Source organism: Aulonocara stuartgranti, assembly GCF_965226115.1.
Source record: "Aulonocara stuartgranti genome assembly, chromosome: 4".
NCBI lineage: Eukaryota > Metazoa > Chordata > Actinopteri > Cichliformes > Cichlidae > Aulonocara > Aulonocara stuartgranti.
Genome location: NC_138942.1, coordinates 23,672,053 through 23,691,610, shown reverse-complemented (window position 1 = coordinate 23,691,610; position 19,558 = coordinate 23,672,053). Strand labels below are relative to the sequence as shown.

The 19,558-nt window shown below is 45.0% G+C and overlaps 1 protein-coding gene across 1 annotated transcript; it reads left to right on the top strand.

The window, feature by feature from the left end:
• Nucleotides 1–6: 6 nt before the first annotated feature.
• Nucleotides 7–19,558, top strand: rnf216 (ring finger protein 216). Its single transcript, XM_082529737.1, has 17 exons — nt 7–159; nt 1,173–1,306; nt 2,185–2,315; nt 2,421–3,770; nt 3,925–4,001; nt 4,903–5,011; nt 5,895–6,056; nt 6,146–6,254; nt 6,379–6,512; nt 7,802–7,852; nt 9,083–9,220; nt 9,624–9,772; nt 11,099–11,177; nt 16,938–17,035; nt 17,541–17,763; nt 18,161–18,230; nt 18,654–19,558. Exons 2-17 carry the CDS (start codon nt 1,240–1,242, stop codon nt 19,043–19,045), a joined length of 3,339 nt encoding a protein of 1,112 aa, XP_082385863.1. The 5' UTR covers nt 7–159; nt 1,173–1,239; the 3' UTR covers nt 19,046–19,558.

Here is a 19,558-nt window from a genome sequence, read left to right as displayed (position 1 = left end):
TGGGACTACATTTCCCACGGGCCTTCTGAACGTGGTGACTGGGTGTTTTTAACGTCGTGACGTCTCTGCTCTTCTTGTTTTGGCAGTTTGTTTCGTTATTCACGGTTTGTCACTTGACCAAGAAGACGTATTGTACTCATGAACCAAGACGGAGCTGCGGTATAGTACTTTTCTACATAGATATTCTCGTGTTGTGACTTCGAGCCGTGTGGGGACTGTTTGAAGCGGTTCTGTGGACAGGAAGCCTCGCACAAGTCAGCTAACTAGTCTGGCTAGCTAGCCAGCCAAGCTAACGAATGCTAGCTTGGCTAAGAGCAGTTTGTTCTGTTTGTGTCAGCGGAAATGATCGATAGCCATGATGGGATGCTTGTTTTCAAACACCGCCTTAAACTTGATGCTAAAAGGGCCATGTTAAACCTAATGTCACGGCGGGGAAAGCGGTGCAAGTGCGGGGGACGTGTACAGGCAGCTTCTCGCTGGGTTAGCGTGTCCTGTTTTAACAACACAAGATTTGTGCCACCTTTGATCAGATCGAGGACGATCAGAGCTGCGCCCGCAAGTAAAGCCGATACAGGTCGTTAGCACATATTTGTTTACACGACTGTGCCGGCGAACACATCAGTGGTAGCGCTAATGTTATTCGTCGGTGGTGATTTAAATGAGCCCAACTCCGCATTCTGTTTCCCCGTGGAGCTTCCGTCTTTGTTGAGTTCTCTCTAGTAACGTGTTTGGGGGAGTCACTAACGTGCTCCTGAGTCTTTAGTAGTCTGTGCGATTAGATTAGTTGTGTTCTCAGGGTGGAGTCCAGCTCTCCTCGTTTTCTGTAAATGTGACAGATGTTAAACTGAAACCATTTGCTGGATTCCAGGGGAATACCAGCAGGGTGATAGTGTTGTTGTGCGCGTGTCATACATAGACATTCTAACGATAGAAATTAATGGTTATAAAAAGTCACATTGAAGGGACTTGCCTCCTTTTTACGAGAAAAATAAAATAAAACAAGTTCCCATAACACGAATCTATTTTCGTTTCAAGAGTTTGTTTGTGGTAAGGGTTTAAAAGGCAGTGATTATGGTTATGGTAAATCTCCAGGAAAGTAATGCGTGTGTATGTAATGTCCTCTGATGGAAACATAACTCTCTGTATGTGTGTGTCTGTGTGTGTGGGTGTAGATGTTACTGATTGAGCAGTGATTGTGTATGTGGGCTGATTCAGGGAGCTGCTAAGTGTAGTTTCACAATGGCAGATGGAGGCAGCGATGATGAGGTCATTCACCTGGCAAGCTTCAACGTTCACCGCAGCCAAGGTGAGACTTCACATCCGCACCGGCATGCATGTAGACACAATTGTCTGTCTCCAGGATATATGATTATTGTTTTTATGCATCTATCCATTTGCTTGCTTCCACTTGTCCAAGTTAGGGCCAAGGAAAGGGCTAGAGCCTTTCGCATCTGTGGCAAGGTAGACCCTGGAATGGTCACCAGTCTGTTGCAGAGCTAACACATAGAGGCAGACAACCATTCACACTAACACTCCAATTCAACTCCTTCCATAAATCTCAACCAGAAGTCTAAATCAAGCTTTATGGTCAATTTAGAATTGTAAGTCAGCCTTGCTACACCAAGCATGTTTTGCTCTGTGGGAGGAAGCTGGAGTACACAGAGAGAAGTCACAGACATGCATAGTACATGCATTTGTTGTAACAGTGTAAAAAGTGCAACAGATGCTCCATAACTACATAAAAAAATAATTTGCTGGTCTAATAAACCCGTCAGCACCTTTATAAACTTCAGGTTAGTAACAGTATGTTAATAAAAACCTAAAAACAATTATCAAAATGTGCTCGAATATCTTGCCTTGCAGAGCTTCACGTTTTAAGATGTAAATGTTCTGCTTATGCTCTGAGAGGTCCAGCCACTTTCGTGTATTTGACCTGTTGCACACACGCATATAAACCTCGTGTTTTGTACTTTTTAGGAGGAAGTGCAAAAGTGCAGATTATTTTCAGCACCTCAGCTAGTTGTCTGATGAACTAACGGTTTCTGCAAAGAAATTCAGCATTGGCTCATGTTGCAATCGCTCATCTCCTTTGTCTTAAATTTCTACACGATGCAGTGAATGTCCCTTTTTACATCCCCTGTAAATGCATCGTTTAATAACTCCACTGTGCGTGTGTCTGTGCAGGCTCGCGCTCTCATTTGAGAGAGCTCATCACTATTTCTGATGACTCGGATGAAGAGCCTGTGACTCTTGTACCGAGCAGTCCCGTTTTGGTCCCGGACGATGCAGATGACGACGATGTCAGCATACTGGAGGTAACTGATGCAGATTATTCTTGAACCTTTCTTCGTGTATGTCACTTGAGACTTATTTATATATGTTTGAATACATTTTTCTGGGATTCTTTCTGCTCTCTTCAGCCGCTAATGCCTGCGCGCAGACACGTGATCCGCCCAGCGGCGAAATGGAGCGGGGCCTCGCACAACCCAATTAAAGTTGTAAGTCAAAGTAGCGCATCTTCTGGGGTTTCCACACTGGACCCAGTCCCTGCCTGTGCCCCCTCTACCTCCAGAGATGCCAAGGGAACCACGTCTCCACAAGCAGCCATTAAAGTACAGTTTCCGGCGCACTCGAGCACATCTGGAAACACACTGCTGGATCTCGGCCCTTCATCACTCTCCCAGCCAAAACCGACCATAAACTCACAGCAGCACAACGGTACATCAGCAGACACAAGTGGGGAGCTCCATGCAATTTCTTCTGTCCACACCCCATCTACCTCCACAAATGCCAAGGCCAACACCATCTCATCCAGAATACCTGCACAAGTACCTGAACAAATGCTTGTCCAGCCTCAGCCTAGCACATCTGGACTCGCGCATCCACAACCTGGCTCCTCAGCACAGTTACGGTTGGAGCATCACGCGAACTCCTCTGCCAGTGCCACACACTATATTAGTGCTGCTGCAGTGACTGCTTCAAGTTCTTCTACAAAGACTCAAGTAAAGGCTAGCACGAGTAGCCTTACGCAAGACAATCCTCAGGCCAGTACTTCGTCTGCACATCCTCCATCTCGTATACGGACGCACCCTCAGCCTAGTACTTCACTGTTCCAGTCTGGTGGAACAGTGCCAGTGCAGCCCCACCTCATCCAGTTGAAGGAGGTGAAGCTAGTTGTTCTTCCCCCACAGCCAAATCAAGCTTCGGCTCTAATAACCCAGCCCCAGGGTCTGCTGCAGCCTGTGCCAGTCACTCGAATGCGGGGCAATCTCATTCAGATTGAGCCGCAGCCCTTGGCTCAGGCCCCTGCCCAGGCTGCGGCCCAGCCTCCTCAACCCCCTCAGGTTATACCAGGGATGCCCCCTGCAGTTCTAATAGCTGCAGCCCCAGAGAGACTTGGTCCTCCAGAAGCAGGTCACCGGATCATCCTGGGGAGCCAGGCACCCAAAAATGCCCTTCCAAACCCTCCAGCTCAGGCTGGTCCCTCGGGTCTGCTTCAGCCAGCCAACAGACTTAACATTAGGGTACCTGGTGGGAACTCTAACCCTCCTCCTGCTCCTCCAGCTCCTCCCGCTCCCGCAGCTTCAGTCCCACACAACAGAGAAGAAGCACGACTTATTCTGGGTCAGAACCCCGAAAGACTTAATCTGGTCGCAGTGCCTCCAGCACCAGAGGACATTCCCCAGATAGAGGATGCAAGGCCTGGACCCTCCGCACAACAGGAGAGACCAGAGCACCAGCCTCACGTTAGAGCCCTTATCAATGGTGTTGTGAGTATCTCATTACGAAAATTGTTTGCATCTCTTTTATCTGTTATAAAGTTAAATGAGTGTAATTGTGCTGTGTTGTCTCGCATTTCATCCGTTCCAACCCCATTCTTCTTTCCGGCCATGCTCTCCTCAACTTTTTGAATATCCTCTACAGTTGGATCTACTCCCCGACGTCCAAGAAACCTATGTAGCAGAACTGATCCAAAAGAATAATGTGAAAGACTTGAATGTGTAAGAATCATCTTATCTAATTTAACCTTAACGTAGAGCTTTAAAATAGATACCTATATCTTGTTGGGTAACCATGTTCGAAGCAATGTGCCACATGTGAATTTTAAAACAGAATGCAGTGATTTGCAAGTCATATAAAGTCTGTGATTAATTCAAAATAGTTCAAATGAAAAAAGAAATGATGAAACTGAGAAATTGTATTTCCTTTAAATACACAAGTTTATTTGGAATTTATGCCAAGAACACATTCAGAAAAAGATGGGACAAGGTCAAATCTGCCTCTCTTTTGTGTCATTTCTTCTTTTATCAGCAATTTGCAAGTTTTTGGATACTAAGCTGCAATTTCAAGTGGTTACATGTATAATATATCATTTTTGTGCAACATGTGGTTTCCCATTATCTAGCTAAAATAAGCAGAACCTTCTCCAGTATTAGTGATGCCTTCATATATGTACGTCTGTATCGTCACGGCTCTTGGGTCTTGATCTGTACACTGATTTAAAAAAGCTGATTTAAACTCTTTGCTTTAGTGCAGAGTACACGGTAAAGATAGTTACTGATTGGTCTGATCACAGGGCAATTTTCCCCTTTTCCTCAGTCTGTCTTCAAAGAGCCCGGGGTCAAGAGTTTTTGGCCTCTGGACTGATAGTATAACAATTTTTCTCAGTTTTCTTGATATTTGTCAGCAATACAGTCTCTAACTCTCTGGTAGTACCTTTATCCTTTGAAAGGATTTGCAAATTATTGCATTCTGTTTTAGCTTGTATGTTACACAGCGTCATAAAGACAGGTGTAGGTGGTCACATATGAAATGATTGCCAACTGTGCGCAGTTGTAACTGTGTGAATGTTTGTGAGAGCTTGTACACATGCAGCCCCCCTTCCCTCTGCTCTGTTCCCAGTATCTGTAACCTGCTGTTGGAGACTCAAGATTATCCGAGGAAAGACACGGCAGCGGCCACATCAGCTCCCACCAGCATCCTACTAGAGTCTGGTGGCACCCAAAATGAGGCAGGTGTCTTTGTGTGTGCGTGTTAGATGCACAGAAAATGTGTGTAAATGGTGTTAATGTGCAAACAGTAGAATTTCAATCAGTAAAAAGTGCAACGTAAGCTAGGATCTCGCAGTGTGGGTCAGGGTTTAAAAGCCCTTTTAGGACAGTTATGTAAAGTGTAGATACAAATTAATAACGGAGACGTGGTTCCTCGTTACATGAATTCAAGCTGAGCAGACCATTATAGTTTCTAATGGAACTATTTCTGGTATCAGATTATGTCTATAATGTGGTTAAAGAGTGTTGATGTAGAATGATGGAATGGATGTGCTGAGGCTCCGTCTAGTAACTAAATTAAAAGAAATAAATCATGCTGTATGTAAATATAGACTGTCTATGTTCTTTGGGGGTATTTTGATGTCAGAAGTGATTATATTAAGACCAAAGGGTTGAGTGCTAAGTTATTAGCTAACTGCAACAATCAGACCCTAATATCTACCAATTCGTGGACTTCAGAAGTAATAGAAGCAAAACTGAGGGACTATCCTTATGGATGTATCTCAGAGTAGGCCTTTTTATTTTTGAGATTATTATAATAAAAATGTCCCAGACGTCTCCTCCGATGTAAATGTAGGGAATAGGTTCACATCAGTGATACAAATAGGTGGAGGTGAGGCCTAGCAGACAGCTATTAGCTATGACTGCCTGTGTCAGGGTGTAGCTGTTAGTTCAAGTAAACACTGCAATTTTTCATTGTTGAATTGACTTTTAAGTGCTGGAGGTTTACCGATATTTATTTATTTTACCTTTCCACTCAAGCCGATCACTGACTACAGCTTCATATAATCTGTGAATCGTATATTAATGTGTGTTTCTGTTTTCATGTTTGCGGTCTTTCAGGTGACCGAGGACTTGTTTGATTATGGCAAGCTGGGCGCAGTGGGACCTGAAGTTGTGATGCAGGCCGCTGACTTGCTCATGGCAGATTTCAGGATGCTCAGCTGTCAGGACATTAAATGGGCTCTCAACGCCCTGAAGGGACACTATGCAATCACACGCAAGGTACCTAAAGTCCCATCTGAGAGCACACCATGCCTCCTCTGTCTTCTTTGCTGTCGTACCTTTCAACTCTCCCTCGCTCTTCCTCCCAGGCCTTATGTGAAGCTCTGAAGAAGTGGCAAGAGTCAGGGGACCCGTCGGGAAAGAAACGACGGAGCAGGACCTCGGAACGCTGCTACGTCGATTTCCACTTTGAGTACGGTGAGAAAACTTTTAGCATGCACCTGTTTTTGCATCTTTTACTTATTGCTCTTTTGCACATTCAGAAATTGCTTTCACAAGCCACTGGAAACTCTCAGTAACTGGTTTCTTCCTTGTCCGCCAGGTTCGGTTAAGTTTGACAAGAGGATGTACTTCTTGGAGAATGACCGTCGGTACTGTAGGACATACAGCAGTCTGGAGGCATCTGTGCAGAAGGAGCTTTCGTTCTATCAGCAGAAGGCAAAGGAATGGGCAGAGGTACACACACAAATACACTCACTCGGGCACTCTGTTTTCCTTCAGTGTTGCATTTATCACGATTTTTATAGCCCAGAATGGCCCTATGTGGGGGGTGGCGGAGTGAACTGAGCACAACAACCATAATTGGTTCATGGAGTATAAAGGCAGCAAGTCTGTGTTACCTTACATTCCTTACGGGGGTGTTTATGGCTGTGTAAAAACCTCTTTGTTTTCTGCACCAAGAATTCCTCTGTGCAAGAAAACCCTGAACTCTATAAGCCTTCATTTTTTAACAGATAATGATATACTTCACTTATCTAAACAGTAGCTTTCTAATGCAGTAACTCATTTGTATAGCAAGCACTCTTTCTAGCTTTTCCCACTGTACCCTTCCCCACCCTGCACCATTGTCTCAAAGACTGGATAGCTTTGGCTTTTAAAGCAGTCGGGTATATGGGGCTAATTATGTTGCTTTAAATCCCTCTCATGTCCTGGAGGTCTCTCCATCCAGTATCCAAAGCTCCTTCTTGTTTTTATTAGGTCTCTTTCACCTTCTTTGCTTCTGTTTACCAGGCCTTTTATTTATTTATTTATTTATTTTTGCTGAGTAGAGTTTCCACTGTCTGCTATTTCCCCTGTCTGTGGTTGCCACCAGTAGCTATCCTCTCCCTATTTTGTTTGTGCCATTAACCATTTAGCAGGTGATAGAACTGCATAGTGAAACTGAAGCATATAGGAACTAGTCTGGAGCTTCATATTGTGCAGTCAGCTTCATGATGATAATTTCTTGCCTTGCACAGGCGGTTGTATTTATCTGCCGCTTGAAGATTTAAGTTACTAATTGGACAACTCCACTGTTAGAAGCTGCATTTGTTCGAAGACCAGGGAATAATGTGGTGCTGCTCAGTATATTAAAGGCGCGTTGCTTCAGCGAATAGAACAATTATAATGATTGGATATGTTGCATAGAGCTGCTTCGCAACTGTTGATAACCTTGTGATGTGCTGCATAACATGGAACACAGAGGTTTCTGAGGCTAATGTTCAGTCATTTAGATTTCAAGCACTTAGTAGGGTGAATATGTTAGTCAAACTTAGGCACAGTCAGTAGCTAAATTAGCATACACCCATGGCATCATACACCCAGCAGCGGAGCCGGTTCAGTCCCAGGGACTCTCTGTTTTCAGGTCACTCTCTGCAATGTTGACTTACAGCTTACCTCGTGCGCCCGATCTTCACCAATTAACCGACTGCCCCGCTCGCTCTCTCTCTCTCTCTCTCTCTCTCTCCCCCCCCCCCCCCCCCCAGCATGAGGACTTCCTCCTTGCTCTTCAGGTCAATGAAGATGAGTATAAAAAGGTAGGATTCATCTATAGGACTCTATCTGTTGATTCAGTCTAAAGTGGCTTTTCAGTGATGTTTCCAGATAACACTGTGCTGTGAATAAGTCTTGAGACACCCCTCATTTCTTTTTATAGTGTTGCCAAGGAGCCAGACGTTTGTTTTTGTTTTTTTTAATTAACGTGGTTTTGCGGCTTTAAAAAGCTCTTACATTTTTTCTTTGGATATTTGGCTGCCTTTTCACTCATTTCAATCAAGCTTTTAAACAACAATAATAATAGTATTAATAATAATGATAATGATAATAAGGCAGCTTCTGTGACACCAGTGCTGTGCCTACACATAACAGATAACTTTGCTTAGAACCAGTTTTATATTGTATCTTTAGCCAATTTTTTACCAGCAGCCTGTCACAAAAAACTTATTTGTTCCCATTTCTTTCGCTGAATCTGCTAAAAATGCTAAATACCTACAACACAGTTTGACAGGCATAAAATTGAATATAACATGATTCCCAAAGTATTACCTGAAAGCTTGTCTAGCTTGGCTTGGTCAGCAGTGCGGAAACTGGAGAAGTGGAGGATGAAAGAAGAAGTGGTAGGTCTAAAGAAGTATCTACAGCAGATTTCAGTGTCTGAAAGTCGTGTCCTGAAGACATAAGCAAGGATCTGACACAGGACCTGAGAGATCCAACTAATCCACTGAAGGATCATCAGAAATGGTCTTTGTGGAAGGGTGGCTGTTGAGAAACTATTGAGGATCTTACTCAGTATCTAACCTGAAACAGTTAACCTTTCAGCATGACAGTGATCCCAAACACACCAGCAATGCAGTTAAATAAACCTAGATATAAAACCACACAATGGAAAGTATCAGTCATGGATTGAAACAAAAGGCAGTCAGCATCCAAAGAAGAGCTTTGAATGTCCTTAAAGAAACCTGGAGAACTATTCCTGAAGATGACTTAAAGAAATGACAAGAAAGCTGCCTAAGAGAGCTCAGATTGTGTTGAAGAATAAATGTGGTCTTTTGTGGTACAAAATACTGAAATTTAAGCTTTTTAGAATTCTACGATGTCTGTTTTTGCCTCATATTCTCTATTTCAGAAATAATCATAATAAATCCAGTATAAAACTTGTTAGCTTGCAGAATGTGCTGGTTTCATTCGAGGTTCATTTTAGATATTGTCAGGATTTTCTGCATAATGTGAGGTTTTTGACTTATGATGTGTTCCGATTGTTTTTCCAGGATGGTCAGCTGATAGAGTGTGGCTGCTGTTTTGGGGAGTTTGCTTTTGAGAAGATGACGCAGTGTTCGGACGGTCACCTGTTCTGTAAAGAGTGCCTGGTCAAATACGCTCAGGAGGCGGTGTTCGGCTCTGGGAAGGTACACGCAGACATTTTCTGTTTTCAATACGACTTAACTGGTAATGTTGCTTGGCAACTATAATTGACTAATCCCATAATAATACACACCTCTTTGAGTGATGAGCTGTCAAATAAATGTCAAGATTGAATATGAGCTGGGGCACAGATTTCGCATATCATCAATGTTTGTTGTCCATGTATTATTGTGAAAATAAAGACTTTCCCATTTATTAGGTGCCTTGTTGCTGGTACTGGTGTATCCTGTATTGCATAAAAGGTTGTCGTGTTTTTCATCCGCCTCATCTGAGCGCACTGTTGTACCTAATAATGTGTCATAATAATGGTCAGTTAAACTGGAGGTGGCTGTGAACGTGCAGCGTCTCTGCTCTGTAATGAAGTCGCGCTCCGTCCTCTTCTTGTAGTCGGACCTGAGCTGCATGGAGGGGGGCTGCCCGTGCTCCTACCCTGTGTGTGAGCTGGAGAAGGTCCTACCAGAGAATATACTGTGTAAATATTACGAGAGGCAGGCGGAGGAGGCGGTTGCTGCCACCTGTGCAGATGAGTTAGTGAGGTAAGTGTGTGTGGGGGTAGCTCTGTAGCTGGATTCTGCTTTTCTTTGCTCCCAGATTTATAGGTATAATAAAGTAACTGATAACTCGAGGTGCCAGTTTGTCCACAAACAGATTTTTAATTGACTTAATAAAATTGAATAAAGAGATTCCAGCAATGTTTACAGATGGATAGAATTATGGCCTTGAATAATTAGACCCTGTCTTATCTTAAAGACGTCACAGTACCATTCCACCTCAACAGAGCGCTCTCAGACCGCTGGTTTACTTGTGGTTTCTAGGATATTTGAAAATAAAATGGGAGGCAGAGCCTTCAACTTTCAGGCCCCTCTTCTGTGAAACCAGCTCCCAGTTTGGATTCAACCTCTCTACTTTTAAGATTAGGCTTAAGACTTTCCTTTTAGATAAAGCTTGTAGTTAGGGCTTCAGGTGACCCTGGTGACCATGCTGCAATAAGCCTAGGCTGCTTCCCATGATGCACTGCAAGTGTGTGTTCTTCACTCACCTTTTTTCACACTCACTCTGTTTATACACACCTCTGCATGCAGTCATCAGTTATTACTAATCTCTGGCTCTCTGTCTGTCTTTTGTCCTGTCTCCTTCTCCTTGCCCCAACTGGCAGACGGCCACCCGTCCTGCCGGAGGTTTCTTCCTGTTAAAAGGGAGTTTTTCCTTCTCACTGTCGCCAAGTGCTTGCTTTGAGGGGGTCGTTTGATTTGTTTCGTTGGGGTTTTCTCTGTCCTATTGCAGGGTCTTACCAAGCGCCTCGAGGCAACTGTTGTGATTCAGTGCTATGAAAATATAACTGAATGAAATTCAATCATGATAAATGATAATCAGTTATTTTTTTAATAACTGGCTGCTGAGCCCCCTGTCATTTTGCAGAAGTGGCCTCCAGCCTTTATTGAAAATGTAAAATTTTCATTTAAAAAATCAAACTTTTAAAATATTGGCTAGAACTTGGGCTCATGGGCTAATCATGTGTTCAAAGCAAACACAAAGCATCAGGAGTAGATTCAAAGTCTACACGACAACATGGGTGGGTGGAAATTCAAATCAGGTGATGCAAACAGAAACGGTAGAAAATATTTCAGCTGTAATGCAAAAGCCAGTCAGCTGAGATTCATGTTCAGTATGGTTCATCTTCACTTTTACAGAACGAAAGGAAGGGGGGCTTAGAGAAATTGCCGTGAGAAAATGGTCCGCAGATTGATAATAGCTAGCTGCAGCCTAACCTATTTATGATTAGCACTTTGTCTCTCCTAATGTGGGATGTTGAAGATCTGGCTGCTTTGTCTAGCTCATTTTTCCTCTCTGATCTCTTCCAGGTGTCCGTTTTGCAACTTCCCAGCGTTGCTGGACAAAGACATGTCTCTGTTTAGCTGTCCCAACCCTCGGTGCCGCAAGGTGAGTTCTGCTCTTCTGCTCTCTCTCTGTTTATAAAGTAAATTCAACACTCTCGCAAAGAAGTGTACACCAAAGTAGGTCGACACTCATCTGCACATCTTCTGATGTGACCCTGGGTAAGAGTACTTACAGCACAGAAGATCTAATCTAAATTTTCAAACCAAGAGTGGACGACTGAATCGTGAATAATTCAGAGCGTCGTGACAGCAAAATGGTGTCTACCTATAAATCATCTCCGTGCAGCCTGGACACGAAGCCCGACATGCATAAGAGAGAGAGGCAGAGGAGAGATTGATGAGCAGCTTTTGGAAATGATGAACCGTTCCATGTGGCGAGGTCGCCACCTCTGGCTCCCTCTCTGTTTATCTCGGGGCCTCCTCCCTCTGTCTGAGGAATGCAGGGGGAGGCGATGCTCTTTGTCTGCCGGAGTTGTCGCACAAATTCCAGGCCAAAAAAAAAACCTTCATTATTTGGCAGAAACACACACAGGCTCATTCACGCTCCTTTCCCCACATAAATACAACCCTCCCGTTTTCCTCTGTTTTTCTGTGAGCTCTGCTTCTGTAAACGTCTCGCACTCACTCCTGCTCACAACTGTAAAGAGAAGCAAACACACACACACCTCTGCTATCTTTGCATTCCCTCAAAGGTAGGAGAGAAGTTGGGAGGGGGTTATGTCAGTAGTCATACAAGAAAAATGTGTGACTCCTCGCACAGTGGTATAAGGTCAAACCCTTCATTAACCGATGAGCTCGCATTCTTCCAATTTTCATGTCAAACTGAAGGCCCGTGGGCCAGATTTGGGCCGTTTGAAGATTTTAATCTGGCCAACAAAACATCGCACATGTACATGATGAAAAACACAGATCAAACCTGCAAGCTAACAAAGTAGTTGACAGAAAAAGGCTAAAAGACCAAGCAGAAGAAAGAGAAGCAGGAGTAGTGCAATCGCTTTCAAACCAATTGGTAGCCAATGGACGGAGAACATGGTTATAAAGCTGGTGAGCTCAACCAGTTTCATGGCAGAAGGCCAGTCTGTACAGTGCAGGCAAACTGCAGGATCTTGCCCGCACAGATCAGGTCTGTGAGACTTGTAGAAACACGGTCAAGAACACTGTAACAAAAAATAATTTCCCCCAGGGATCAATAAAGTATTCTGATTCTGATTCTGATTCTGAAGAAAAGACAAGTTTTCATTTCTAGGTGCAGCCGATGGTATCGAGTTCGGTGGTCTCAGGATCACCTCTCTGCTTTTTGCAGATCATGTTGTTTCTCTGGCTCCATCGGGCGAGCCCCTCCAGCTTGTGCTGGGGCAGTTTGCAGCCAAGTGTGAAGTGGAGAGGGGCGAATTAGCACCTCCAAGACTGAGGACATGGTTCTTCTGGTGTGTTCTGTTTGAAGTCAGAATTTCCAAGTTCCCAATTGAAATTTTCGACTTGAACAGCCCTTCAAGTCAGACTTCCCAGTTGAAGCAACCCCACCAGCCCCAATTTAACAATCCAAGATGGCGGCATTGCACATAAACATTAGTAAAACTGTAAAGCTCGCAATCTGTACAGGCACTGTTGTGTGACTGAGCAGATCTGTGGTCACAAGCTCTGGTGACAGTGGATGACCAAATGAATGAACGAATGAGATCGCAAATACAAGCAGCAGGAATTAGCTTCGTCTGAAGGCAGTCTGAGCTCGTCATCAGGGACAGTGGGAGCAGTGCAGGCGTTTGGGTAGAGCTGTCATTCACAGCAAAGGTAGCAGGTTGAGGTTGTTTGGAAATCTGACTAGGATGCCGGACCCCCTCACAGGTGAAGTGTTCTGGGTACCTCCTAAAGAGCGGAGTCCCTGAAGTAGGGACAGTGGACAGACTGAATCTCTCCTAGATGAGCTGGGAGAGGAGGGTGCTCTGGGTGTCTCTGCAGAGAGTGCTGCCCACAGAACCTGGACTCAGACAAGTCAAGAGAAAAAATATTTTATTAAATGCCCGAAGCTGCCAGTAGCTCTCATATTCAGGCTTGTGAAACAGGTTGTTGTGAATTGGTTTCATGGTGTAGCATGTCCCTGTGGTGTAAGCACATATTTAAAAAGTCTCTTCCAAAGTGTAAAATATTTTTCCTTTTTGTCATTTTCTGTTTTGAAAATGGGATATACTTAACTTTTTAATTTGTTTTCATACAAGAGCAGCACTTTGTCTTTGTGTTTGAGCAAACCCTGTTTTAGTTTCAGAGGGCTGTGAGACATCAGTGTAAGACTTGTTTGCCCTTTAAACGGCTCTCAAAGCAGTGCAGACACCACATTGAAACAGTAAGAAATGAGTCATGTGAGTTATCCTCCTCAGCATTTCTGCTGCCTTGGTATTTTAGGGTGTTTCCAGCATCAACTTTCCCAGAGGCCTTTTTAAAAGATTTTATAGGAACTTTGGAGGAAACTAAAACTGAGGTTTTAACCAGATTCTTAATTACACCTGAGCTTTTCCATGTGCCAGCAGGGTTTTTCCTCCATAGCAAACCTCTTCTGTAATCCTACATCTGCTGACTTGGCCCAAGCTGGACTAGTTCTTCTTACTTGTGGCTCCACAGTAGCGTTTTGTCTTTACCATAGCTTCTCTATTAGCACGTGGCTCTCAGATGCCTCCTTTTGGCTCGGCATTATGCTTGCATTTGTTGCAGATTTTCGCCTCAGGCAGTGAAGAATAGAAATCCAATGCAATTCCTGCCAGCAGCCTGTAGGTGGAGCCATAGGCTTACAGTTGCTGGCCTTGCAGCATCACTGCACAGCTGCACCTCATTACAAGCTCACACACACACCCAGAGATGTAAAAGTTAGACATGCTCCAGATAACTCTGGGTCTGATCCTTGCTCAGTGATTCGTCTGCAGTGCAAATTCAGTCAGCTTTTAAAGCCAGCACGTTTAAGCTCTGTTATGTTTGCTTATGTATGCCGCAAAAAGCTGCTTCCACTTCCACTTAGAATTGGGATGTGTGTTGTTACCTGGAAACCCCCATCACACACGCTGGTACTATCACCAGTGTTTAATAAGAGACGGGTGATATTGAGGTGTTAATTCCTCTCTTGTTTTCACGTGTGTGTGTTTTTTATTCCCATACACACACACTGTACAGTCTACCCCACAGCCCGCTCAAGCAGGGCGGGGCCTCATTATGTAACTGACACACTTCCGTAAGCCCACCCGCCTTCTTCCACACCGCCGTCTCATTGGCTAGCCACACTGTCCACTCCCCTCATACTGGTTTCTGACTGGTCGGTCACACTTCCTCGTCCATTTCAAATGTGGTTCTCATCAAATTTGACCCAGATTCTGTCCTCTCCTTCAGTTTTTTTTTCTTTCTCCCAATCTGTCCTGGCTCTGTCTGACCTACACAAACATATTCCACATGTGGTTGTGAGGACATTTGCACAGGTTTGTCCCCGGCCTGTGCATGATTACTTGTTGAGGAATGTGATATGTGAGACACTGGAAGTGGAAGCACTGTGCAAATCTGTACACTGCAGTCTTGGTGTTGCTGTTCCTGTAGATCAGATGAATTTTCTCAAAGGAGCAAGTCCTGTGACGGGCTTGCAAGCAACAAGCTTATGGCTTGTCATGTCAGGTTTAACCTCTTCCTTCCTGCCATTCGAAATGCCACTCGAGTTTGATTGCAGCAAAAGCCACACACTGACAGACACACACATCCCCTTACAAGCCCATCAGAAGCTGTGCACATCCTTATAAGGGCTGCTGTAGCGTCCACCGCAAGAGAAGAAGAAAAAGATTTAGAGGAGACGCAAAATATGAATGAAAGTAGGAAGGAGGTGCTGTTAGGGAGTGGCATGCAGAAAAGGAGAGCAGTGAATGAAGGAGTAAGGCGAGCTGGAACATGCTGGGGAAAAAATAGCAGGAGCAGTGAGTGTGAATTAATGAATGCAGAGAGGGTGAAAAAGACAAACTTGTGGTGCTGCTGCTGTGTGTTTATCTCTGTGACCTCTGTCACATTTCAGCCTGCTTCAATTTTTTTTTCGTTTCTTTTTCTTTCCTGTGTGTGTGTGTGTAAGTGAAGGCGTGGACGACACACCCCCTTCGAGGTTTGGCTGTGACATCAGCAGCTGTATTTTTAGCTGCACTATAAGAACTCAGGTGTGTTCCTGGTTTTCAGTGTCTTGTCAAACAGGTCTCGGACAGGCGCGCTCGCTCTGCTCTCCTCGTTCCTTGGCCTCGATGTCACCACTAGGGGGCGATCTCTCATCGTTCTGTCGTTCTCGCCCTGGTCTGGCTTTGTGTGAGCTGGCGTTTTCTTGTTTTGATTTGGGGGGTTTTGTGACACTTGAGTCCAGGAATGCTCACTCTGGCTCTTTTCTTTTGAGGTTTAAGCAGAATATTTCTTCCACCTGAGCTTTTCCTGTTTATTCCGCTTCTGTAATCTCTAACAGTTATTCTCTAACTACAGACTATAGGGGTATTTTCCTCTTTAGCTTTCACTCGTCTGCATGATTACATCAGCCGGCCTGCAGATTAACATGTTTTTGTGACGGCTGAGACATCATATTTTGTGTGTGTGGATGATTGGGCTTTTCTTGACTTGGTTGTGTCAGGTTGAGTCAGCATCTTAAACACTTTCTCGGGGTCCCGGAGATGTTCCAGTTTTGCAGTTATCTTCTTGGGAGACCACTGCTGTCGGGGAGACTTATTGGCAACTTATTAGCTTATTAGCAGAACACAAGTTACAAGATCAGTGTCACACAGTGTTTCTAATGTCTTTACTCCTCAGTTAGATAAGTTAATATCACTTTTATTAGTTCCACAGTTGGGAAATTGACAAAATGTAGTCCAGATGGGATTTGAATCCACAATCCTGAGCCCCGCACGCTGTTGCCTTATCCATTAGGTCACTGGGTCTTTATAATAATTGACATAATGAACCCCAAACCTCCATATGGTTTGAATCCGTGCTTTTCATCTCTATATCAGTTTTATTCAGAATGTTTTTTTTCTCTTTTTGAAGAAACAACTAAACTAGATCCAGATCTTGTGCCTTTTTTTAGGGAGCGCTCATCACTCAAGCACCAACCAAAACCATAGATTCTCCCCCACCACCCTCTGGCTGACCTTACTCATGCAGAGCTGTCCCACTGAATATTGTGAAATCAGCTCTGACTTACATGCATGATAACAAAAAAAATCCCCCAGTGAAAGGAGGATGTGTGAGGAGGTCACAGGACACAGAGGGAAGGTGCAGCAGCGGTGGAGATGTGGATCATGCTTTGCTGCATCAGCTGTCACACTGTTTAATATTAGATGAGGGGCTCAAATATTTATGGTGACACCACTTAGCTAAGGGTTAGGAAGAGTGGGAGTCTTGAGCCGCCTGCACCCCGCCACTCCCCAACATCCCTTTAACCTAGCGCTTTTGGCTGAGGAGACGGAGAAAGGTTGGAGCCTGGAGTCGTTGTTTCTAGGCAACCGAGCAGTCAGCGGCGAGCGCTCTCGCTGCAGTCATGCAGAGAGAGAGCCACACCTAACCGTGCAAGCCCCGAGCCCCTGCAGTGGCAGCACCAGCAGCATGCTGAGCAGAGGCAGCGGTGTGTGTGTATGTGTGTGTGGGAGACACTCTGACTGCAGTGTAATACCCACTTACACCGCCTGCTCAGCATTAATGGGAAAACTATGGGTGGATGCATCTCCTGACTTTTGATGAGAAAAGCACAGAAGCAGCACCCTCTTTCTCAACATCCCCTTCCTGTCTTTTTTTTTCTTCTTCTTCTGTTTAGGAGAGCTGTCGAAAGTGCCACGTCCAGTGGAAGCAGCATGTTGGGAAGACCTGCGATGAGGTCCTGGAGAGAGACGAGATCCGCATGAGGGTGCGCTTGTAAGTGGGTCACAGGAATCCTTCATCAGTAATGTACAGGGTGCTCAGATTTAACATGTGAGGAGAGCTAGATTTAAAATCTACCAGAGAGGATGCTGGGTAAACACTTCAGTTTCCCGGACAACATTTGAGGAAACTGAGAGGCCGGCTGCTTCCTGCAGTGCTTCCTGTTTTGAGCCGGTCGCAGATCGTCTTACTTCCAGGCGCTGAAGGAGACGGGAAGCGGCCTGGTAGACAGATCAGAGGATCGAGGTCTGATGATTCTAACAGGACAAAACTAAAAGGGAAACATAGTAGCAGGAGTTTGTTCTGCTGCATCCAGAGGATCTGATCATTCACAGAAAGTGTCTCTGTTATAGTGTGTGTGTGTGTGTGTGTGTGTGTGTGTGTGTGTGTGTGTGTGTGTGTGTGTGTGTGTGTGTGTGTGTGTGTGTGTGTCTCTCAATGAAAATCCCAAAACCGATCCTCTTTCGTCACATTTTCCTAAACTTTCTCTGTGCTGCAGCGAGGAGCGCATGACGGCAGCTCGGGTGAGGAAGTGCGTCAAGTGTGGGACGGGCCTGGTCAAATCGGAGGGCTGCAACCGGATGTCGTGCCGCTGCGGCAGCTTCATGTGCTACCTCTGCCGAGAGCCCATCACCGGCTATAACCACTTCTGCCAGCACGCCCGGTCTCCCGGCGCTCCCTGCCGCCACTGCCGCAAGTGCTCCCTCTGGACCGACCCCACGGTGCGCTCAAAACTCAAAACTCTCACAATCACAGATCTTGATTCTTGTTGTGTTTCCCGCTGCACTTTGACCTTGACCATCTGAGGCCGTGGCTGCCCACAGCGGCCTGGCTACAGAATCACTGGCAACCAACAGGCAGCCTTTAGTTTCCAGTCAGTTAATGAGCTGGAGAAGCTCCAGCTCATCCTCTGATGTCCTCGGTCACTTGTAGCACAGAGCAGGAAGTAAAGCGAACTCTAGCTACTAGAAATAGTTTGGTTTAGGGAACTACATAATGCAGACCTGCAGGTTAACGACCGTTTAACACACGAACCAGCTCAGTCGTTTAAGGTCAAGTAATAATGGCAACAGCGTTTTTGGAAATGTGTCAACTTCTCTGTGTGTTGTGTTTTTACAGCAAGATGACGAGCGAATCATTCAGGAGATCCAGAAGGAAGGGGAGGCGGAGCTGAATAAGAAGTGCACAGGTCAGTAACAAAAACATGCTCTGAAAACGATGAGCTTTAACTCATACGCCGTCAGGCTGAGTGCAGCGGTTTTGCTGTGTCTCTCCGCCCCACTTTTTTCTTCACTGCACTATATAATAACAGCAAAAAGCCCCTAATAATAATAACATATTAAATAATGTTGGCACTCATCAAACTGCTATTAATCGCTCAGTTTGCAGTGAATTATGTTCTTTGGCAGGAAACTGTGGCACTGCCACGACAACACTGTTCCTCTCCGGTGTTTCCTCTTCATCCCTTTGACTATTATTTATTCAGGCGTGCTGGCAGCAGTTGCATGAGTGTTTCCTGTGTGTGGTTTATGTGAAGGATAGGCGTGAGGGAAACATTTGATCCTGCTGTGCACCTCACCGATCCTTTTATTTATTTTCATTCTCCTCTCAGATAATTCAGGGAAGAGAGTCGGCCCACCACCGGAGCCCGTCGCAGACACCAAGCGGCCCCGTGTCGGTCCACCTGCAGAAAACCCACCCATACCCAACCCCCCGCCCGCTCCTCTGCCCCAGGCAGTGCAAGCTCCCCTTTTCGTCCCTCCGCGTCCCCGCTACCCACCGGCGCCACCGCCGCACTACCCCCAGGTGATCATGCCGCGGCTTCGCCCGGCGCCCTACGTGCCCCCGCTGCAGCACCTCCCACCCTTGAACAATAACAACAACAACAACCACCACCATCACCACCACAACCCCGGTCCCTTCAACCTTCATCAGCACAACATGGATGTGATGGACATGCCGATGCACTACGGGCCACCGCACCGCTACTACAGACGCTTCTAACGCGATGGCGTGAATCCTGCTTTGACCCGGTGTGCCCCTGCACACACACTCATGTACCCTCACTACAGTATTTCAGTAAAGTTTTCCCCCGTCTGATTATTATTTTCCGTTCCTTTTATTGTGCATTATTGTTTTTCATTCTAGTGTTTTCATCCGTTTTGATAGCTCTGCGAGCTAGCCTCTCCTTATCAATTCAAATAAAGAAAAACACACTGAAAGTGCGTTTTTAGAGAATCACAAACACACTTTCAGATACTTTTGCCTTCTCGTGTTGATTTTGGGCTTCAATAATGGTGAGATCCTCTTGTTACTCTTTTCCACCTTTTTTTTGTTTTCGTTAAAATGTTCACGGACAGTTGAGAATCTTGAGGCAATTTCTTTCCCGTTTATACAGATATTTTTGAGTAATAAAAGCGGAAAATTAAAAAAATATTGTTAGCATTTGCTCTGTATCTTTTGTGTAACATGTGAGACTGCAAACTTTTTAATAAAGTCCTCTGTTCGCATTTTTAA

Excerpts from the sequence above, each read along its gene's own strand:
- rnf216 (XM_082529737.1), top strand. The coding sequence starts at position 1,240 with ATGGCAGATGGAGGCAGCGATGATGAGGTCATTCACCTGGCAAGCTTC. Across the intron at positions 7,853-9,082 it reads ATGAAGATGAGTATAAAAAG|GATGGTCAGCTGATAGAGTG; the intron begins GTAGGATTCATC and ends TTGTTTTTCCAG. Across the intron at positions 17,036-17,540 it reads ATCCGCATGAGGGTGCGCTT|CGAGGAGCGCATGACGGCAG; the intron begins GTAAGTGGGTCA and ends TCTGTGCTGCAG.